The sequence below is a fragment of the Anthonomus grandis genome, chromosome 13 (assembly GCF_022605725.1).
Source record: "Anthonomus grandis grandis chromosome 13, icAntGran1.3, whole genome shotgun sequence".
In the NCBI taxonomy this organism is placed as follows: Eukaryota; Metazoa; Arthropoda; class Insecta; order Coleoptera; family Curculionidae; genus Anthonomus; species Anthonomus grandis.
The window spans coordinates 19,208,747-19,232,685 of record NC_065558.1 but is presented as its reverse complement, the minus strand read 5'-3'; the positions used below and the strand labels follow the sequence as shown (position 1 = coordinate 19,232,685).

The window sequence follows — 23,939 nt, the reverse complement described above, 5'->3', positions numbered from 1 at the left end:
TTTTAGAACTTAGTTATTCGCGTACCTGAACCTGGTTGCAAATGGAGGCATGTCAAAGTGTCAACACCTCTAGAAAATAGCCTTGGAACACAATATGGTACTGTAATTCACCCGAAACAATCTGCCAAGCCATTTTATAACAATAATCTAAATGTAAAGCCTAAAATTCATACCCAAAGTCGCCTTCCTGATTATCTGAGGAATCGTAGAAGAAAGCAGTACTTTAGATGGGATAGAAAATAATCTATACGGGGTTGGTGTTGCCATAAGTTAATATATTTATAAGATTATATTATTTTATGTGTAAATTTTTTATGTAAATTAATTAGAAGATAAGTTTCAAAAAATAAACAGCTAATTTATAAATGGTATCTGAATTGATCTTTTTTTTTCTGTATCTACCGATAGTGTCCAAATAGAAAAAGCGCTTCTATGCCAACCGTCGAGAGTGGGACACACTAATTTACCTTATTCTGGTTTTTATAAATAAAGAATATTTAAAAAATTGTTATTAAGTCGTAAAATTTTTTAAAAGCAATTTGATAAATAAAAAGTATCAATTTTAAAACTTTTAACAGGAATATCTCGAAACAAATAATGTGTGCAGCTAAGGAGAACCATACAAATTTTCAAAGACGAAGCGTGTTACTTCTTAGAATAAAGAGAGCACAGGGTGCGGACTTGGTTGCCTTAAGAAAAATTATGGGAAATACATAAGTCTATAAAATAGAGCCTCAACAACTTATCTGCACACACTTTTCAGGCTCCACCATATTGACTAGTCAGAAAAGAACTATTCTTGCTGGAAAATATACAAGAAAATTTCATTGGAATGCTACAGTAACAATTATAAGTCACAAGCACATCAAGTGGGATCTAAATGGATTACAAATCAGTATATACAAAGAGTCAGGTAACTCTATTGTGACACTTATGTGACATCTTCAGATCATGTATATCTTGGGGATACATCCTAAGTTCAATGCAAAAAGCTTCTGTAGATTTACCGGCAATCCACATCTTTTTACAAGCAAAACTAAAGGTGGCTAAATATAGACTTATACAAGTCAAAGCAAAAACGTTTATAAAAATATAAAAAACGGTTGGGGCCTACAAAATAGAGTAGAGGTGATATCTTTTTTTTTAACGGAACACTTCTATCAGCAGCAATCTTTTGCCAGAAATATAATTTCAACTTCAATTTATAATATGTTCACCTGACTTGCGTCCATTCTCTACCTTTGTTTGCAAGATTAATAAAAGTGTTTTGATCTCTAGAAGAACCGCCTTAAAGATCCATGGACCAATAATCAAGAGACAACTGACTACAACTCAAAATAAGCAACTACTATAGAACCTGGAAAATAGAAACTGCATAGATTTAAAATAATAGAGACTGAATAACCTATAAACAAGATACTGAACTATGAATGAACTAAACGTAAGTATAGAACCCTAAATAACTTCAAAATAAAAGCAAAACAGTATGGTATAAGTAACGGTTTTTATCTTTTCAAAATACTACTGTCCTCTCAAGTTTGATGGTACCGATCAATCATTATCTCCAGAGTCAAAATTGGACTCACCTGTTGATCTGGTACATCGCGTTGCTAATTCTGGTGACCTCTTGGAATGGACCTTCCTGCTCCTCGAGCATAGGTGACTTGACCTTCGTCCGCCGTGGATTATGGAACCAAGAAAATTAAAACTAATAAAATTCACCTTTATGTCATAACATGAATTCATTCTGTTACTTTCGAGAGAAAGTTTTGCAAATTCTCTTGTAGATGGTAGATGTACTCGTCAAGAGATCGTCTGAGGAGTACTTGAAAGGGATGTTGGAGTACTGAAGACTGAAATATCTAAACTGCCTGTTGTACTGGGTGAACTTGAAAGGGTCAGGACAAAGTTTGATGCATTAATGCATCTAACATACCTTCTTAGTGCTGCGTCTACTTCTGGCTATGATATTATCTCCATCAGAAACTTGGCTCCAAAATGATATACTTCATGGTGAAATCCTTCCCAACTCATACGTAATGTACCGTTCTGACAGAAGAACTGACCTTGTTGCTGCTTCAAGGGGTTGTGGAGGAGGACTGGGGATTCTGAACCACCTCTCCTCGGAAGCTCTCGACCTCTCTGCGATCAGCTAAGAAATACCGGAAATTGACCTAGTAGGATGTAGAGTCAAATTTAATCAATTCATACTGTATATTTTTGTATTGTACGTTCCTCCTTCCATCGACTCCGTGCAATTAGAATGCTTTCTCGAAGCCTTTTCCATGGTTAATGTAATCTATTCTGAACATGTGATTATCCTGGGAGACTTTAATGTCGGTATCTCCCAATAGTAAACGTCAACTTCTAAGTAATTTTTTAAATTTCCTAAACTATAAGCAACTCAATAACGTAGTAAATAACAATCTTCGCTGTTCGGATTTAATCTTTGCAAGCTTTGATATCTCTGTACTTAACAACGGTGCATCTCTTGTCCCGGAGGACACCTACCATCCTTCTTTATCATTTAAATTCCATGCAGGCCTTACCTCTCTCAATAACCTACCTTTTAATAAAGCTGAAATAAAGGAATTTAATTTTAGAAAGGCTAACTTTCCGCTTTTGTATCAGCTGCTGCTAGATACTGATTGGTCACCTGTCACGGTGCAGCAGGACGTCAACTCTGCATGTTATATTTTTTATGATATACTGAACAACACTTTCGCTAGAGCGGTACCCTTCAAGGTAAACGTAAAAGACGTTTCCCTTCCTGGTTTTCGGGGGACATAATTCGTAATATATATAAAAAGGAAAGAGCATTTCGTGATTTTAAGATTTCTAAGTCTAATCATCATCTAGATCTTTGCGCAAGACAATTAAAGCTCAAACTGCACAAGCTTACAAAACGTACATCCATAGTATTGAGAACTAAATAACCTCCGATCAGAGTGAATTTTGGTCTTTTATTCGAAGCAAACGTAATCAGTCTCAAATCCCCGGCTCAATGAAGCTTTCTCACCAATTATACAATACGCCTGACAGCATTGTGTCCGCTTTTGGAGATTATTTCAGGAGTGTATACGCCAGAGAAAAACAAACCACCAAGGTGGTTTGTTTTTCTCTAGTATACACGAACACGAACTCACTTCCCAGCGATCATCCTGTCGTCTCTGAAACTAGCGTCTAGCCTGTATCGGGAGCCTTGATCCCGAACACGGCAACCGTATGACGCCGGTAAAGCGTAAACATAACCACAATAATTTGATATTTGAAGTTCTTTTGAACTTTTAGTTATTTCGTAGTAGGACTTGCTTGTGTTTTGTGTGTAAGACTTTAAATCTATTCGTTTGACTATTTATTAATTTGATTTGTAATAATTATAAAGTGATTTTAAAAAAATTACTCATCAGTGCGGGAAATGTTTGAAATAAACATGAAACATTTACATTTAAAATTTGTAATTTATAGTTTTCAAATCTATCATCAATGGGTGATCATAACTAATTTTATGTGTAATAACACTAATAATTAGGTAAATATATTTTTTCTTCCAGATTTTCATGAAGATTCTCCACAAGAAGATCAGCTATATTGTTGAATGTTATGAAAACGAGAAACGAGGAATGTGATGCAATTATTACACAACTTGCTAAAAAACAAAAAACAGGTTCTTCGATTGAGGAGCGACAGCAAAGCCTCTTAGTGCAATTTCAAGAAACGTTAATTTCTGGTAACTCACACAAGAAGTTAGATGCCATTGAAAAAGTTTTAAATTCCCTTCCTCCAACTTTAGCTGCAATAGAGAATATTAATATAAATAAAAATAGTTTTTCATCTTCTAATAAAAATAATGTTCATAATGGAAAAATTGGACCTCAAAGAAGATTTTGGTCCACAAAAAAGAAATCAAAAAAATCTGTTTTATCCCTCAGGAAACCTTCTCAACAGGAATCGAATACCATAGTTATTCAAATACTTAACCATAAATAATAAGTACTTAATTTGTATTTTAGTTGTTTAGTTATGTCGTAACTAGATATTATTTTTTTGCTAATTTTTAATATTTAAATTAATTTTTTTTTGTAAAAAAATATATGAGCAGCTTTTTTTAACATAATATTTATAATTTTCTTCACGTTTTTGTGGAAATAATTATTTAGAATTAGGCTCTTCAAGTCATATTCTAATTGTAAAAAACATGTATTTACAGAGTGTCTCATTTAAAAGTGTAAACATTTACATATAGGCTTATATACATTTTCATCAAAACCTCATTTTATTGCAGTTCAACCAAACTTTGGATTTGGGGATTTTTAATTAAGGATTTCCTTCTTTTTAATAAAAAATGCCTACTATGATTTTTCGTTGTTCTTCACCCAATTTAGACATCGAAGATGATCTAGTGTCCAGACAGCTTATAGCCGATTTTTAGCGTTGAATTGGTAAGAATCGCAGTTACCCTTTTGATTGACAACTTTGACAGGTAAGTGTGATGTATTGTTCCCCTACCAATTAAAAATTCTGATCTAAAGAAACAGTCGCTGAAATGAATTGGTTATTACGTTATTAGGAATCAAAGAGTTTATTTTTTTTTTCTGTTCTAAATAAAGTCGAATTTTTTGATTTTACAAAGCCTTAGCCACTCTTTTCTCTCGAATAAACTATTGTGCTTTTATTGGATCTAAGATAAATTATGTGTAATGGTCATGTAAATGTGCATGGGTGAAGCCATAAGCACCTTATCGCCGGAATCTTACTACCTCAACCTTAACTACTACTTGTTCTTGATAATTTAAAATTAATTGGTATTTGATTTTCTTAATTTATAGAGAGCGCACACCATATCGCAATCCTCAATCAATTATTTACAATCTAAGCATAGCCTTCTTCTGGACTGTATAACCGAAACAATTACCCAAGTCCAAAACCGGTAATTATTGGTTACCACGCCAAACAGCTGATCCCTGGTGACGTCACGTTTTCTCCTATTTTGGTTAAAACCAGAATCGCAGAAACGCATTGGTAAATACCAACTAAGAACCGTTCCACGCTGAAAATCAGCTGTAGACTCTTAAACTGGCAGTTCGTGGTTCATTAGGTTTGCCAAAGATTTGGGGCATTTACATTTAATGTGCCTCTCTTGGATGGAAGTGCATGGATGCATGAATTCCAAAATGGCCTTTTATGGCCAAAAACAACTCATAACACAATATTCAAGGTTGCATAAATCTTGTTCTTGCATGAAGAGCTTCCTCACACCACAATAAGTTAAAGCTTACCAAATTTTTTTCCATCTTCAGAGCATGGTTAGTACCCAAATTTCAAACTTCGTCCTAATAAAATAATTTATAGAGATTTGTTCCATAAACTACTTTGCCTTCTCTTCATTATTACGATGGTTTGCCTTAACAGCGGCTTCAAGCTGATTTAAGTAGGTACTCCACGCTTCTTTACTATTAAACTTTGGCCTGACTGTCATAATTGTTTGCATTCCAAGATTAGAATAAATCCTTATTTATTATAGTATTATAGTATAAGACGTACCCTTGTACGTGTCTTACTTTTCTATTTTTTATATTCCCACTAATTATTCTTTAACTGTTGCTTCGAAGTTGGTCAATAGATTTTTTTCTTTCATCTCAAGATCTTCCCAAAGTAATGCATCGCGTTTCTCTTGCTGTCTGTTTTGTGTCTTCTTGGTCTTATCCGTTATTTCTGCTCTTTTCTTAAATAGGTCTTTCTGTTCTTTTTGGTCTTCTCTCTGTTTCTTATTTCGTTCTTCTTGTCTCTTATCTTGTTGCTCAAGCTTGTTCAATAGCAATACTATTTTCTGGTTAAATAAGACCTCCATCAAGTTTGGCTTCCAGATATTCTTTACTTCTGACACCAAATGTAGGTTCAATACACTTATGTCCGGAATACACTTTTATGTCACGAACTCATTTACAAAACATTCACCTACTGATCTACCGTTGAATTCTAAAATAAACAAAAAAGCGTCAAGCCTCGTAACTTCGAGGCTTGAATTCTTGATCCTTCCTTTGATTGAATTTAACGTTAAATAAATTGAATTTAATTTCTTAGATGTTAAACGTGGGAATACTTGATTGGATCTGTTCAAATAATAACCAATAATACAGGAAAATTCACAATAATAAGTTTTTGGAAAAGTTCTATGACAATTGGTCGTATTTATAGCCTAAAAAAGTAATTTAAGAATTGAATGTTTTAAATATCTATAAAACAAAAACAAATAAAGCAGAAAATAAAAAAACACTCGTTAACCTGTGACAATATTATTTTATTTTAGATCTTATAAAACACCCTTTCATTCTTTCAATAAACAACTTTGCGTGACCGATCAGGGACGACAATATAAAAAAAAACACTTTTTCATTTGACAATTGCGCCTCTCAAAGTAAACATGTTTGCCCCACAGACTGGATCCATAAAAAAACAGACGTGGATTAAACCGCCTCCTGAAAAAGTAAAAACTGAAGAAAGAACAATGTACAGTTCCCTAAAATGTGTGCTGATTGGTTCACAATTCATGGGTCTTCTCCCTTTATCAAATATCACAAAAGGCCAAGAGAAAATCAGGTTTAAATGGTTTGATTTACGGGTTTTTTACAGTATTTTTTTCATTGTTCTATCTGGAAGCGGGATGTTAGTTTGTGCTGCTTGTGGTTTCGAAAGAGGCTACAATTTGATGAGATTGGGTTAGTATATTCTTTATACAATCTACAGGGCATCTCATTTACGATATTTTTTAGCTGATCAAACATTTTACAGTGGCAGTTTGATAACTATGATTTTGTATTTTAATTTGGCACGCGGTTGGAGTGAGATAGTTAACAAATGGTGCAACATGGATCAGATTATGAATAAAACTTACGGATATCCTAAACATATGGACCTAAGTATCAAATTTTATTCCATGCTATTTTTTATTTTAGGCATAAGTAAGTTCTAAGGCATACGCAATCTCTAGTAATATGAAAAGACCTTGAGATTAATAGGGTATATTTAATTTTTGGAGTCAAGTTTTAAGTCATAATTGCAGATTTGCAAGATATAAAATTCAGAATGAATATTTTAACACAAAAGGAAAGCATAAAAGTAATTGGAACTTTATATAAATTGTAGATATGTTGGCTACGTCGCATCAAGTTTTTAGGCAAATTTAACATATCTCACTTAAGACTATGGAACTTCGCCTCATGTCTAATATTTTTAATTCATACCATCGTTCAAATAAAGACAAGTAATTATTGTAAATTAGATTTTTCTGTTTGAATATCCCATTAAACACAAAAAGTAGATCATTTTAAGAATATCCCTTGTAGATGTCGAAAACCTAGTTGCCACTGATGTTAGTTAAGTGTTGGTGAATTAGTTGTTTGAAAGTGAGATCTTAAATTTAAGTATCAAGCAAAGCCCTATTTTTTCTGAGCGATAAAGATTTTCACAAATTGAAACATTAATATCTGGTATGCATTTAGCATGTGTGATCTTAAATAAGACGTTTCATAAGGCTTCAAATGGAAATTCATTTTCTAATCGTGTCATATCTACTACATTGAATCTTCTAAGACCTTGGCGTCACCTTGTAGAATCTGGAAGCTTTGAAAAGAATATCAACATGCAGGGGGGTCTCGCAGTGTTTGACACTACACTTTCAAATTAAAATCCATTTTTATTAATACCATAACTATAGGCCCACTGAAAACGTACCATAACTGCCAGGCATTTTTCTTCATCAATTTTGTTATAGGGACAGCTTTTGACGAAAAAATTCTATCCCCTAAGCAAGGAGGCGTCCAGAACGTATTTTAAAAATAGAAATTAGAGCCGAGTTATATCTGAATAAAAGCTGCTTTAACTTCCCTGTGCATTACTTTTATTCTTGGAAAATCAAACTACTCTATTAGCAAATCACAAACCCAGAACCAAATAAAACAATTTAATTGAAAAAATTATTTTATTACTAAAAACAAATAATAAAGAAAATGCTTATTCTTACCTTCAAACCGTTGCCATACACCCTGGTACATTTGCTGTGTCGCGAGTGTGTCGCGAGCAGTGTATCCATGCCAATATCTCAGGTGGTTTATGATATTCGGTTGTTTTTATGTGTCCCTACATAAAGCTCAATGAGATTTGCTCCGTGGTAACCGTGGAGGCCACTCAATCGTACCCCTTCGTCCTACACTAAGACCTGGAAACCCGTTGGTAAAATAATTATGTACATTCATGTGCATAATGTAGAGGAGCTCTGGCGCTAATTTCTATAAAATTAGAAAAAGCAGACTCAACAGGAGTGCTCATTTCATTTGTTAAATTTCCAGGAAAAAAAAAAGGATCTACAAGAGAACTTCTGAGGGTTTTGTATGTGTACGTCGCGTCGTAGAAAACATACAAATTGGGGTGAAAAAGAAAAGCGTCATTTTTTATCTCTTCTTCACTGTATGTTTTGTAAACTCTTCTATTTATAATTCTGCAAAACTAAGTGCGGCCATCTCATATGGTTCTTGCATTTATTGCTATTTGCCCTATACTGTTATCTCCAGACATTCATTAAGATTTTTTCATTCATTCACAAGATTTTCACCTCGCTTCTTTTCATTCTTAGTTTTAAAACCTGTTTGTCAGGATATTCTTGGGTAAATAGCTCTATAAGTCAATTTCAACACTTAATTAAAAAATGTTTTTGGAATTGAATAAACCATATTAAATGATTTTAAATAATTGGTACTTAATAAGTTAAACATACAAGTTACAAGATGTTTTGACAATTTCTTTTTTTTTAATAAATGCAAAAAACAGAGAAAATTTAATTCAAGTTTAAAGTATTATATATTTTTAATTTTTTGCCCTATTCTGAGGATTTTTTTCGCGGCTATATATATTTATGAATTTTAATTGGCATACTCAGTTTTATAATAAAATTTATTTGACTTATTATAAGGGTTTTTGAAGGTGGTACACAATGGTACAGTGAAAACATCTTGTCGAACTTGCATTGTCTTATTTATTTCATTATTATCAAGTTTACACTTGATAACGGTTGGAGATAGTTACCAACCGAAACGTCGTGTTACATTAAATAAATAAGACAATGCAAGTTCGACAAGATTTTTTATTATAAGAGGTTAATCAAAAGGTGGTATCCTATCTTTAAAACACCTGTGGAATAATTTCGTTATCGAATTTTTATAAAACCTTGTTTTTCGGTTAGAATTATAGCTCCTGAGCATTTTTTCAATTATATCTTTTGGTGTTATTTTGTAATAGGACGAGGTGGCTTTGGTGGCATAACAGTAATTTTATCATAATGTTATGTATGCTCGTCAACAAGCAACGATCTGGTATTGGTTTTAATAAACAATTGTAATAAAAACAGAACAAATGATATTTCATAAAAAAACATTCTAACTGAAACTTAACCTAAGTATACATAATATAACAAATAACAAACAAAAACTCCTTAAAAATAACCTATTACTTTGTATTGCCTCCTCTGGCTGCTATAACTGCCTATACACGTCGGGTCATGCTGTCAATGTGGTTTCAAATAGCATCTTGCAGGATGTTTTACCATTCCTCTTTAAGAGCCAAGCACAATTAATTTATTAAAGCTGGTGAAACTTCGCGACCTCTAATCCTCCTACCAAGTATGTCCCAAACGTGTTCTATAGGGTTAAGATCTGGCGAACACGCAGGCCAGTCCATTTTGTTGATACCAACTTCCTCTAGGTATTGCGTGAAACTCATTGTAGACTGTGGCCGCGCATTATCTTGGTCATTACCCATGGTTAACGCGGGGGATAAAAGCACACTCCGCAATTTTTTTTCCACTTCGACGCCAAACTCATTCTCTCCCACGTGATGAATGGAGATACTGTGTGTGAGTATCTCGATTCACCACTGGGGCTGTTAAATGACGATCCCGCAAAGCGTTGACTCTGATATATCGATCATTTAAAGCGGTAGTTTTGCGCTTCCTACCACTTCCCGCTTTACGCCTATTTCTCTCAGTTTGTCTAAAACGTCACGTTAAACCACTACCCTTTTGACCGTAGTATGTAGTACTCTAGCCACATATTCATAATTTCTTTGAGAGCAACGACTTTTGCACAATTTTCGACAAGAGAACCATGACCAATCGTTAGTAAAAAATATGTAAGTGTCAATATGACATTACGATAACAGTCATCAAAGCCACTTCGTTGTATTATAAAATAACACCAAATAAATCGACTGGGGCCTCATTATGGAAACCACGAAGACGCTGAGTTACGGAAAATCCAATCAGAGTCGGATTTGACATTTAACGAATTCATGGCCTATCGTTCTAATGGCCAAAAGAATCGGCACGGCGTGACCTGTGAAGTGCAGCAAGACCTGACAGCAAGCACATACCAAAGACGCGTCACATCAGAACCCAATCTATAGGGACGCTTTATGTTTTTTAAAGGAGGAGTTGCTTTCCGAGGGTCTGAGAAGCCTAGCAATTTACAAACTCGCATGCGGATTCGATAACTTAGACTGGAGGATGATTCGCAGTATGTTAGAGGTGGTCTTCAGATAACTAGGTATCTAAATTCTGGTATACTGTTATACTCCTTAATGTCGTTCTCTGAAAAAGCATGAATTTATTTATTTATTAATGACGCGACATCCCATTACATAAGTAAGCAATATAATAACACTGTTCTACAAGCTAACTTAAAGTTATCCAAGATAAGCATCATAAGTCCAAAAATCCAAAACTCTGTACTATAACAAAAACCAATCAAATTACAAAATTATCTAATACATAAACCGACTTAAAAGGTTGAAAAATTAAAACTAAATAACATAATTGACCAATTGCTTCTTAAATAAATTCACTGAGAGGCCAAATACTTCAATGTTGCAACTATTTATGAGTTTACAGTAACGATCTATGGGAGAATTTTGACCATAGTTAGCACGGTGAAACAGAATACGGAAAGATTGAAAGGCACCCCTTCTAATCCGAGCTGGTAAATCTAAGTTTATGCCCTCCAACAATCTGCTACAATCTATGTAACCATAAGTTAGCTTATGTACAAACATCATACCCGATATATTATGCCTGCGTTCCAACGTAACCAAATATAAGCGACTCTCAATTAATGCATAACCATAATCAGCAATAAACAAACCCATCCTAAATGCGCAAAATCTTAAAAATTTATGCTGAACTCTTTCCACAGTCAAGTTGTGTACTGCCTGATAAGGTGACCAAACTATGGAGGCATATTCAAGCGTACCAGAAAGCCTTTTATAGCATCCAATGAAAAATTCTTACAATGCCTGAGAACAAATCCAAGCATTTTTTATGATTTTATTGTAATTTCGTTCAGATGTTCATTGAAAGAAATTATCTTGAAAAATGACTCCCAAATCTCATACTTTGGTTACATATTTTAACTGTTCCCCATCAATAAGATAGGAAGTAGTGTGTTTTCTGACCCCTTTATAAAAGCTAAAAAAACAACACTTCGACTTATTCAGACTAAGCTTACTATCCCTACGCCAATCGGCAAGTCTATCCAAGTCTTCCTGCAAAAGTGTCTGATCCTCTTGACAGTGAATTGTTTTCATAATTTTAAAGTCATCAGCGAAAGCTAAAGCAAAACTGTTCTGAAAGCAATTAAAGATAGTATTTGCAAATAAATTAAAGAAAATTGGGGAACAATGTCACCCTTGAGGAACGTACCCCTGAGGTAACAAAAATTGCTTCAGACAAAAAAGAACCTATTTTTACCCTCTGCTGATAACCCAGAATAAAACTAACGATCCAATCGAGAGTAGCCACACCAAAACCCAAATCAAACAACCTACTCAAAAAAACCCCATGATCAACTCGATCGAAGGAAGGCCTTTGAAAAATCTGTATAAATTGTTATTTCTACAAGAGATCCTGTTACAAGGGAGAAACTTTATGCCGATATTGACATCCACCATCATTGGGATCATTTTGGGAGTAAGTAAGATTTGGGAGGGAGCAGTGTAACGATATTGGCAACGCCGCTAATATCAACTGTTCGCCATTCTGGAATCATCGCGTTGACGCAAGCGAGCGACATCTCTGGAGACGCGTGGAATGTTAGCGAATCTTTCAGAACAACGGTCTGACGAGTATGTAAGGAGCCCGCGTTGTCGGGAGGCTACTAGTAGTTCAAGTCAGAATATTGGCGCGACTTTTAAAGTTGACATTAGTAGTAAATGAATCTACTGTAAATTAATATTTCTAGTAGTCTTAAGAAAGCGTGTTTAGTGTGTACGTGTAAAATAAATCAGTTGACTATTTTGTGCATCGAGTCTTTTAATTCACACCTAACAGACAAAAAAGATACATTGTATTTAATAACTCTAGTGCTGATGGCCATAATAGCTACGTTTACAACGCGCAGATATATTAGGTCCATGGATCAATTAATGATAGACTATTTTTATTTAGTACAGTCCTGTTTACAAGTATTGATTGTGAGGGTTAAATTAGTGCAGCATTATCTCTCGGACCAAAATGTCATTTGAAGGGAGTTTATCAGTTTAGACGAAGAATTATAGGACATAAACATGTTGTTTAAAAATAAACTAATAAATTCTTTTTCAAGGCTTAAACTTGTCCTTCTCTTCCTCTTCTTCTTTATTTTTGTATATAAAAATAAAAATCTCGTAAGCTAACATCCAATAAAATGTTAGACTTGTCATTTTGGTACTGCAAAATAGGTCCTAGGTGTTTACACCGAAAAAAAATTAATTTAGTCTAGGGGAGCGAGGGGTAACTGCAAACACTTGTTGGAAAAAAATTGTTACTTCAAAAGTATTCATGTTAGAGGCATGTTATATGATGTGAATGGCCAAAAAACGTATTAGAAAGGATACTATAGGAACGAAGGCATTAAAGATTAAAAAAAAAAAGTCAAAATATCTTATGAAAAATATATTGAAAATTCGGTTTACCCATCGAATTACCCAAACATTGGGGGTAATACTGTACTGGCAATACCAAACAAAAATTATCAAAAAATAGTTTAGTTTGAACAAAAGTCGCAAATATAGTTATTTGCTGTTTCTGCACCACTGCAAAGTTTGTGAACCCAGTCTCCACAACTAATACAGCGACACCAAACTTGTGATTTTCCAACATCTCCGCATACAAGAAACTCTTCACCTTCATTTTGCTCAGTTTCCATAACTTCCATATCCGTATCATTCATTTCGTCATCGTCGCATAGGTTTTTTGCGCTACCAGTATCTTCGTCTTCACTGTACCAGTCAGACACCTTTCTGATCACCAATTTTTTTTTCTCTTTTTCATCTTTTATATTTTTTTCTCTCATTTTTTCTTCCAATACTGGTTTTGAGGGGGTGGACATGAGAATCTGTAATTTTGTTTCGGCATCGTTTTAATTCTTTTGCATTTTTGGGAGTCACGTTTTTTGGTAAAGGTATAATGTCAATAAATGGGCTATCATGATTGTCGTCGCTTTCTCTATTATCTTTAGAAGTACCATTAATGGGTCCCAGACCAATATCAGATTCCAATCATCATCTTTTAAACAACCTGGCCTTGGTTCAAAGGAGCCTGAAATTATTTTGGATAGCATATTGTCACTTATTACAGTTGTAGTTACTGATTCTTGGATTATTAGTGTAGCTGAATTTGAAACGTAAAATTCTTCCCTATTGAAAACACGGAAAAATTCCCGCTTTCTCAAAACCTTTTATGGCTTTTTCTGCATTAGCGATTGCAATATAGGTTTTGGTGAATATACCGTTGATATCAGTAGTCAAAATACGTTCATATGGTCTTGATTTTAGAAACAAGTCACACTCGTTATCATAGGCTTTTTTAAGCGAAGAAAAAAAGTCAGATCCAATGGCTGAATACGACGGGATGTATGTGGAGGAATTGACAACATATGAATTCCATTGCTCCTACAAAATGCATAGATTGGTAAAGATATGTGACTTGTATGATTGTCAAGGATCAAAAGAACGTCAGTTGTAGTCAGTCGTCAGTTGTAGCGTTATTTGTTTTGGAAAAAATGTTTCAGCCAAATCAGAAATGCATCTTCTGTCATCCAACCGCTCTTAGTACATGTATAAATAGAACCCGGTGGGCCCTTTCGTTATAATGCGGAAGTCATCCTAATCTTAGGATAAATAAATAAAGGGGGTGTAAATGAAAAACCTCATGCGCTCATACAGCAGCACACCATGATATTTTTTCCCCTTTCTCCACTAGTTATAGCACCGATTTGTTTTTTGTATTATTCGAGGCGGTCTGTTAATTGTAGTTATTCCCGTTTCGTTATTAAAGATGCGAGTTGGAGAAAATTGAAATTGTTCCATTAAGTCCTGCAAATTCCTAAAAAATCTGTTGATGTTTTCCTCGTTAAAGGCTTGGATTCTGTTTATACTTGTTGCTTCTGGCTTTCTAAAGGTGAGTTCAGGATGTCTTCTCATAAATCCATACATCCAATCTTTTCCTGCCTCATCTTTATCCCTATTAAATTTGTGAGGGATAGATAAACTTTCAGCATACGAAAAAACAGCACTTCTGAACTGAATTGGTGTAAGGCCATAAAACATCTGCGACAATCGTAATAAGTGATTAGAAATGTCCTGTTCTTGTTCTTCAAAGAATATTGTACGAATTCCCATTCTTGGTTTGTAATATACCCCCTTCACGAAGCGTTGTCACAGGTACCTCAAAACGTCGTGCAGAAACTCTAAGCCCATTTTGAATAGCCCTTATTGCAGACAGCATATTCTCTTCGGTCCAAGAGCATTTTTCAGTTGTTCTTTTATATTTTCTCGTTATCTTAAACAATATACCTAATTATGCAATGATTAGATAAATGTATTAAATAGTAGAACGCTTTAATACAGCAAGAAAATACAGGTGGGGTAATGCCAAACACTTATTTTTCAGGTGGGGTAACACCGAACACCTGTTGCATCTTGGATTGTGTTTGATCGTGTTTTTATTGTTACGTAAATACGTAAATAATTCTTGGACAATCATATTGGTTGCAAAAACTTTTAAAATAATTAATTTTAGTAATATATTTACCTTAATTTTAAAGCACCAAAAACAATAACACAGCACATGAAAACCTAACAGTCGCCATAAATTTTGCAAATGGCCCCATCATCATCCCTGATTGATGTTTGGTTAATCTTTCAACTTCAAATACAGTTTCCTAACATACTCCGTTATTCTTGTGACTAGATAGATGGCAGCCATAAATTAGTGTTCGCCATTATCCGCTGTTCGCGATTACCTCTGCTCCCCTACCCTGTTTATAAAGCATTAAATTCGTGTATCAAATTTTAGTGCGCTGCCATTTACACTGAAAAAATAGTCCTCGTGACGTCATTTGATCCAAGTAAATATTTGGTACACGCGTTATAAACATAGCTAATATTCTGGTTAAGTTTGATAATATTATTCCCTTTTGAAAAAAGGTTAGGTATAAGTCAATATTAGGTATCAGAATCAGTTTTTTTTGCTTGGACCATAGGAACGATTCTCAAAATTTATAATCGGGACCCTTATGACGGTCGGCCTTAGGTCAGTCGCCATTTCGGTTTTTGCTGTTTTGAGTGATAGAGGCTGTTAAGTAAATTCAAATCAGGTATAACCTATCTAGACCTATTACGCTTTGGTGATTTGTAAAGAATTTCACACTGAAATTACCATTTTCTCTTAACGTTTTCATTTATTTATGAGGTGGACTTATTTCTTTTATTTAAAAATCCAAAAACATCAAAATTGAAATGAAAAAATAAAAGAGTAAATATTTCGTTGTAATATAATGTAATTAATTTACATTCAATTTTTCTAAATATTATAATACCATGATATTAAAATATCGTATGTAAGTCCACCACATAATGAACATGACTATTTTAGTAGATCACGGGTTAAGCGTTACAAGCAGATACACTAGTCTTAGATCAATATATAGAGATAATTATACATCGGCCTACTATTACAACAAAACTTTTCCAGAATTATTTTACTACGTGAACTACAATTTACCTTTAGGCATATACACTTCTGTAAGTAAAAATGATATATTTAACAAATAAAAAGATATTTTAGAAAACTTTTTAGTTAGTGGTTACACACGCCAACCTCTGTTGGGCCTTTAACGATCTGTTTATTATATTAATGAGCTTGCTGCTCGCTTCTAGGTTCAATCAGATTTCAGAGAGGATTAAGAAAGAACATGCTACAGTAAGTTGGAATTTCATTTTGTTAAGCTGTAGCCAGGTTAATCAATTTTAGGTTCAGACCGTCTTGTTTTGGAAGGAAATTCGGCAAGATTATGACAGGCTATGTCATCTATGTGTCGATTTAAATAATAAAATTTCACATATGCTACTACTGTCTTATTTTCAAAATATAGCTTTTATTTTGGTACAGTTATTTAATAGTTTAAAGTAAGTATTTTGAATTTTTTTAAACTATATTATGTTTCATTTTAGATGCTTAATTATTTGAATATAAAACAACATCTATTTTCAAAATCATTTTAACCAGAACCTATCAAATTTTCAAACAATACATTTTGTATATGAATTTTTGAATTTGGGCGACAGAGAACAGCTAAGAGGCTGTAGTGTATATACAGGGTGTTAGTAAATAGGTGCGACAAACTTCAGGGGGTGATTCTGTATGGAAAAATAATGACAGTTTGCTATATAAACGTATGTCCGCAAATGCTTCGCTTTCCGAGATATGGGGTGTTAAAGTTTTTCTTAAAAATTGACGATTTATTTATTGCTTTGAAACCGGTCAAGATATGCAAATGACATTTGAAAAGTTTTACGAAATAGTTATCGCGCATTTTTTGACATGCAATTAAGAATTTTATGTTCATCATGCATACGGGTAATGATCTTATTTTTTTTAAAGAAAAAAATAATACGCCACTGAGATATTTTAAATTAAAAATAATTTTTGAATTTCTCGTTTAATTTGAGACAAAAAACCTCTTTCACCTTTTTTTCGTATGTGGCGCCGTTTTTATTCAAAAAAAACATCTTGACGCGTCTAATACATATATCTAATACAACAACATTAAACCAGAACAATAATAGAAAATAACAATACTAATATTTTAAATAGGCGCAAAGCTAAAAGTGTTTAAACAAGAAGTTACACAAGATTCAACTCTTCGCCTCATTGATTCTCGTATTCGCGCAAATATTCCTAATGTCTTATTATCTCACAGCGGGCTATAATTCGATTCCTCAGGTCATCAACATTTTCGACGGGAGTGGAATAATAACTTAAGAAAACCCCAAATACAAAAATCTAGAGGATTTAAATCTGGCGATCGAGCAGGCCAATGTTCTGTACCTCCCCTACCTGTAGAGGAATTTCTTCAAAAAGAACTGGTGACTCTTTCTGTAAGAACTGAAGGTAAGATTCTCCTGTTAGGCGTCGTGGGAGGAAATATGGGCCGGTTAAATGATCGTCAATTAATCGAAACCATAATAGACCGAAAACTGAAGCTGAAAATGAGCTTCAAAGATTCCATGTGGATTCTTCTCAACCCATAAATGATTGTTATGGAAATTTCGTATGCAATGTCTTTAAAAAGTAGCCTCGTCAGTAAGCAAAACACCATTTAAAAAATTAGAAATTTAGGCGATTTGATGAAGAATCCATTGGGAAAAAATAGACGCAGAAAAAAGTCTCTAGGTAGTAGAGCTTGCACACGTTGAATATGAAATTGATATAAATGAAATGATTTTCTTTAAGAATTCCAAATACAGTGAAGTTGCTTACATTCAATATGTTGGCAATTTTTCGAGTATTTATTTCAGGTGACTCCGCAATTAACTCTAGAACTGCTTCTTCTAGTTGCACCGTTCGTACTGGCCGAGGGCGCCCGTAGTCAGCCGTTTGTTTCTAAAACGTACCATTTTCACGCAAACGTTGGTGAAGATGAGCAAATATTGTGTGATGGAGTACTCTACGTCCTGGATACAACTCAGCATACAATCGTCGAGCTTCCGTCCATTTCTATTACTTCGGCCATAGATAAAATGCATATTTGACAGTTCCGCAATTGTAAAATTTTCCATTTTTTTTCTTTAAAAAAATTAAGATCAATGGTGAACATAAAATTCTTAATTGCATGCCAAAAAATGCGCGATAACTACCTCTTAAAACACTCCAAATTTCATTTGCATATCTAAATCGGTTTCAGAGCAGTAAATAAATCGTCAATTTTTAAGAAAAACTTTAACACCCCGTATCTCGGAAAACGAAGCATTTGCGGGCATACGTTTGTATAGCAAACTGTCATTATTTTTCCATGCCGAATCACCCCCTAAAGTTTGTCTCATTTATTTACTAACACCCTGTATATAGGTCTCCTGATAGTCCTGTCATGCCCCACCGAGGCTTACCAGATGTCAGAGCGTCATTGGCTTTGGAAAAGTTAATGAGGCTCTTTGGCCTGACTGATTTTATGTCGCTGGGCAAACTGTAAATATTGCCCAGATAGTCAAATAACGCCCAGACAGTTAAATCTCCAATAACGTAGTTAGCAATTTCTTCTTTCTGCTAACACCAGTGCCACACACAAGTTTTTCCAAAGCGCTCTAAGTACGCCACATATTTCTTTTTTGTTGCCTTGGTGTTTTTTGGCAGAGCCAGGTTGCTTCTCTATTTACTAATCATTCATTAGATACGTCTTTAATTTTAGATTTTTTTTGTCTCGTGCTTTTTACTTTTTTACTCTCTACTTAATAAAATAAATCGATTAACTTAGATAAACAATTCTATTTTCTTCCTCTGAAAATTCTAACTTTAAACCTCTGAAGATTAACATATAAATGTTCCGCTAACATATAAATAACATATAAATGTTTTAAAGCTGCAGCTGCTGCATCAATGAGGATCATCTTAATAGAGAGATCCTACGAAGATGGACAGAAGCACCTGGCATGAGACAGGGTAAGGCGCACATAGATGGCCTTTTTGCCTGCGTCACTAAACAACTACCTAAAGAAATATGAAATTCGGCTAGTGATAAGTCGTCTAACTTGTCACTGGCACCTAAGAAATACCTACGTAGGCAAGGCATTGCAGGTAACCTGGATTGTCGTTGATGTTGGGAGAAAGAAGAGACTCCAGAACTCGTCAGAAGCTAGACTAAAATATATGGACAACACTTATAGTTTTGTCAGAGACATAAAATGTATGAGGTCGGTGCGACTCATTGGATCTCCAAGGCTATTACTCTTTGGTAATCTTCGGTAATATCCATCATGAGATTTACATATATGCCCAACATCCGCCTGGCAGCTCACTGTCCCAATTCAATTTTTTTTTTATATTTTAATTTTTTTGCTTTACTCAACTCACAACTCCACTACAAGAATGGGCTACTCTTTATTCTTAATAACATGTATTTCTTTAACCGGGCCCAGAAACTTAAAAAAAAAACATAACAAAATAACAGTAAAAGCTATGGTTCATAATTCAAAACGCCACTTTGGTCTTTGGTTAAGATGCCTTTTTGTGTTAAATATTAAAACAGCAGTTGAATGTGTTGACGAAAAAGATCGTTACATTACTATACTACTAGTTATTTAAATTTGTTTTTTTTATCAGAATTTTTTTATCAGAAGCCTATTGCGATCTTTTCTAATTTTCAATGATGCCTCAGCAAACGTTTTTTCTGCAGGCACCGAATATTCTATATAACTTTAAATAGCCAAGGCCATTTAAAAAAAATCAGAGGCATTTTGATGTTTAAGCCACAACTCAAATTAATGTATCTTCTTACTACTAAAATATTCATGAATTTTTGGGTCTTGCTTGACTCTTCCACAGAGCTATTCTCTTATTTGAATCTATTAAAACTTGAATTTATGCAATTTATAATATTCTTGAATATGATGGTGATATTAACTGAGAACAGACGGGACGTGCTCCATTCGTCCCTATTTAAAGGACTTATTCTGAAATTAAAGTTCAGTTAAAAAACATTTGAAAAAATTTCAAATATTAAAAATCCATCTTGTTTTTACATTAATAATTATTATTTTTGATACAAGTGTTTTTATAATGTAAATTTCTTCTTCATTGTTATCGTAATTACAGTCACCGTTTATGTTTTACTTTCATATAAAGTTCAAAATATGAGCAAAACGAATAAACTAGGTATTTTTCTGTTCCAATTTTTGACATTATTACAATTGTTATTTATAATTAGAATTTTAATGAAAAATAGAATTTTTGTGATTTGCATAAGTTTTGCTTTAGTTAGGTACAGGTCAAAAAAAACTACTTTAGATGATCAATTATATATTTTGTCGACGTTCCGTCCTCTACGAGATAAGGTTTCTTAGTTTCTTTTTCCTTTTTTTTTCGCATTGTCCACGTCGTGTTTTTTTATTAATGCTACTTGGGTAAAAAAAGAAGAGGGAAATTTAAATGTAAAATTGATATTTTTCCAAAACTATATTGTTTACCAAAAATTCACAAGGAGGATGTTCCATTGAGACCCATAATAATTTTTATTGGTTCCCCAACTTATCAGTTAACAAAGTTTTTGACCCAAATTGCTTGATGGTGCCGTTGAGCGAGATCATCATTATACGAAAAATTCCTTATTAATTTTCAATTAATACCAAATTATATCTGAATATATCATTGGATATTATTTCCTTGTTTACAAATGTTCCAACAGACAAGCCGATCAAGAAAGCAAAACAGTTCCTATGGAACTGTTGCGGGATGTGCGGTAAAACCTGGAGAATGAATCCAAAACAGATGCAATGGTTATACACACAGGTCATACCTACGAGATCCTACGGCTCAGCGGTAGGGTGGAGCAAAGCAGCACAACAACTGGCCGAAGCAAAACTTAACAGCCTTTAAAGGTAGCCCTGCTTGTTCATTACGGGGGCGATCAGAACCACTTTGACAACCGCTATAGTAGTACTATTTGAACTGACTCCTCTGCATATATACCTGCAGGGGAATCCTTAAGAACTACTTACAAGCTACACCATGTCATAAATGATATCTCGGCAAACAAAATCGGGATGGAATCAGAATCAAAAATCCGAACTGGTGAAGTTCATACTCATTCTACTCATATGTTCATACTCGTTCATACTCGTTCATACTCGTTCATACTAGGCAGACTCGTTCATACTAGGCTAGAAATACTAATCAATTTTTTAAGCGGAAGTATATACATGACATAAAATCTGTGCAAGAATGCTTAACCAAATGCGACTTGAAAACAGAACCATCAAAATCTACAGTGACAGTCAGGCGGCTCTAAAAGCGCTAGAATCTCCTAACTGCAGATATAGAGCAATATGGAGCTGCAAAAACGACCTCATACTGCTTGGGAAAGGGAACAAAATTACCATAATACGGATTCCAGGACATGCTGGACTTACAGAAAATGAGGTGGCTAACAAGCTAGCCAAAAAAGGAACAGAATCCAACCTGATCAACAATAGTAATGAACCGAGCACTGAGCCGTCCTGCAATCCCTGCTCAATAATATGCGCCGGTCAAACCATTCTGGTTTTTCATATCTGTTTTAGACACGAAGGTCAATGATTTTGGACGATCTTGGAGGGAGACTATTGTAATGATATATAGAGAGATGCACTCTTACAAGATTGTGCTGATTTAACTAAGACCACTTAACTATCATAGAAGTCATTTCTTCGTTTTTGAAGTGAAGATAATCAACTGAATAGGAAAAATTCTAGAAATGAAAATCTCGAAGATGCTTATAATCAACGGTAAAAACGGATTGCATTAATTTAATGCGAAATTCGCGAATTTATCATGCAAAACGACTAAATCAGGTTCGTCAGATATATTCTTGAATTCGTATTCACGGATGATGTTTAATGATAATAAATTTTATATTTTAACTTAGTACATAGCTACTAGTACGACTATTATATATTTTGTCCAACGTGATTTGTAAGCGCTTTTTACTAAGTTTTCAATTTTTCTTATATTTTATTATTATAGTGGAATAGTATTTAGTAGTCGAGAAGCAATCTAAAGTAAAAAGTGCAAAAAAACAAGCAAAAACAGTCAGATAGCAAAAGACTAATTAATATAAATTTTGTAAACTAACTTAGAAAAAAACTACAAAGTATAATCGAAGAAAATGAGGATCTTAAAGTTACCAGTAACCAAAAATAATACTCAGCACTGTGGGCTGAAAAGAAAGTGAAAAGAAAGACATTATTAATGATTTGCATTAGCAAATACGTCGACATCTCGTTTTATTCGACATCGTTTTATTCGACATCTATTCGACTTGTTAAGAAGTGAAATAAAGAAGAGACCCTGAGGTTTTAAGAAAAATGTAACTGGAACAAAAATTATGGATAAGCTAAACGGCAAAAGAGAAAAGTTTCTTATAGTTCGTATTTTTGTAAAGATTTTAACGCTCTCATAAATTTCAGGCAAATAAAAGGTTAAAAATTAAAACATATGTTGAACACTGGTCTGATTCAAATAAAAACATGGTCTCTTCTATAAGATTGCTGAAGTCGGAAAACCCTTGCTGGTTTTATAAAAAAATATTTTCCTTTTAAATAAAAAATAAGTGATGCAGGACAGGATAGTATGAAGACTTAGTGGGTTAATAGTATCTCAAGATATACGTGCAAGATTATATTTCATTTGAACTTAAAATAACGAACTATTGATTTTAAGTTAAGAAAATTAACCGTCGACTGATATTTTTATACCAAACAATATTTATTAATAAAACTCTAAGACAATAGTTATTACAATTTTTATGTAATTTAAATTTTTAGAGAGTTCCCAAGAATTTTTGAAAAAATTTACTTCATATACTCCTCTTGCTATCTGCTTTTTAAAACTATATCTGTCTCTCTACATGCCTCCTCAATAAATGACGCAAGCAAAAGACCAGCTCTTTATTTAAACAACGTCCCTTCTAAGGGCTACAATTTAGAGGTAAGTAAATAGTTTCAACATACTCATGTTCACATGCAATTGAGTAATCACACATTTCAGATAAAACGATTGCTGACGCAAATCAGCTTCGACACGGTAGTCCTAAGCGGTTGTAAGATGTTCAAAATTACCAGGGGTCTGATATTGAGTGTAAGTTTTCTTTGAGATGTCTTTTTAGTTATTATATTTACCATTAAATCATTTTATTTATTATTTTAGATTGCCACCGCTATTGTAACTTATGAGTTGCTGCTTATACAGCTAACCGCATACTTGGTAGTTGAGGAAAAGAAAGATGATGGAGTACATTAATAAGTTTATGTAATTGTTAACTAATCATCTCAATCTTAATCAAATCTTATGATGAGATGATAATTAATGTTGGCAGTGATATCCAAAATAATACATAAAGCTTAGCTTGATTTTTTTTTGTCAGTTCCATTCGTGTTGTAGATATATAACCAAATAATTAAAACATTTTGGAAAACCAAAAGAATAAAAGATCTTAATTTACCTGTGCCTTCAATAATCTTATCCTATAGTGCTGTAATTAGGAATGTATGATGCTATGAGAAACGCTGCCAATGCTTCCAAGATTCTATAAATTTAAATGATATCGATATTGATATTTGTAGACTAATTATAAGTTTCAATTTGGTGTTTTTTGACACATTATCTTTTGGAAAGTTGATATCTTAATATTTAATCAGTCGCAGAAATTAACAATAGAGGGCGTTATCCTTGGACTTGCTAGTTTAATGGCTCTGCTACGATGCAATCTGCCAGATTCGGGAAAACTGTCGGGTATGTACCCTGTTCTCCGAATCGATCATTTTCACAATTGGTAATACTAAAATGCACGGTGACGCTTCCCCGTCCCCCACGATGCATCCGGCCT

At 33.8% G+C, this 23,939-nt stretch overlaps 2 protein-coding genes and 1 long non-coding RNA gene across 3 annotated transcripts in view; 2 read left to right on the top strand and 1 right to left on the bottom strand.

Moving 5' to 3' along the window:
* LOC126743955 (fibrillin-2-like) overlaps positions 1–366 on the top strand; it is a 34,707-nt gene extending 34,341 nt beyond the window's left edge. The window contains exon 25 of the mRNA XM_050451246.1: positions 7–366. Coding sequence (XP_050307203.1) covers positions 7–243 — 237 coding nt within the window. The 3' untranslated portion in view covers positions 244–366. The remainder of the gene's footprint in view (positions 1–6) is intronic.
* Positions 367–6,329: 5,963 nt separating this feature from the next.
* Positions 6,330–18,153, bottom strand: LOC126744017 (uncharacterized). The gene is made up of 3 exons (XR_007663039.1): positions 17,846–18,153; positions 8,024–8,288; positions 6,330–6,479 (listed from the first exon to the last, which is right to left on the bottom strand). It is a non-coding gene; the product is annotated as an uncharacterized LOC126744017 (long non-coding RNA).
* Positions 6,386–23,554, top strand: LOC126744014 (gustatory receptor for sugar taste 64e-like). Its single transcript, XM_050451326.1, has 8 exons — positions 6,386–6,719; positions 6,774–6,962; positions 15,959–16,107; positions 16,163–16,285; positions 16,337–16,491; positions 22,879–23,041; positions 23,102–23,191; positions 23,261–23,554. The coding sequence occupies exons 1-8, from the start codon at positions 6,425–6,427 to the stop codon at positions 23,351–23,353; spliced, it is 1,257 nt and encodes a 418-aa protein (XP_050307283.1). The 5' UTR covers positions 6,386–6,424; the 3' UTR covers positions 23,354–23,554.
* Positions 23,555–23,939: the final 385 nt, after the last annotated feature.

Excerpts from the sequence above, each read along its gene's own strand:
- LOC126744014 (XM_050451326.1), top strand. The coding sequence starts at position 6,425 with ATGTTTGCCCCACAGACTGGATCCATAAAAAAACAGACGTGGATTAAA. Across the intron at positions 6,963-15,958 it reads ATTTTTTATTTTAGGCATAA|TAGATCACGGGTTAAGCGTT; the intron begins GTAAGTTCTAAG and ends TGACTATTTTAG. Across the intron at positions 23,192-23,260 it reads CCAGGGGTCTGATATTGAGT|ATTGCCACCGCTATTGTAAC; the intron begins GTAAGTTTTCTT and ends TTATTATTTTAG.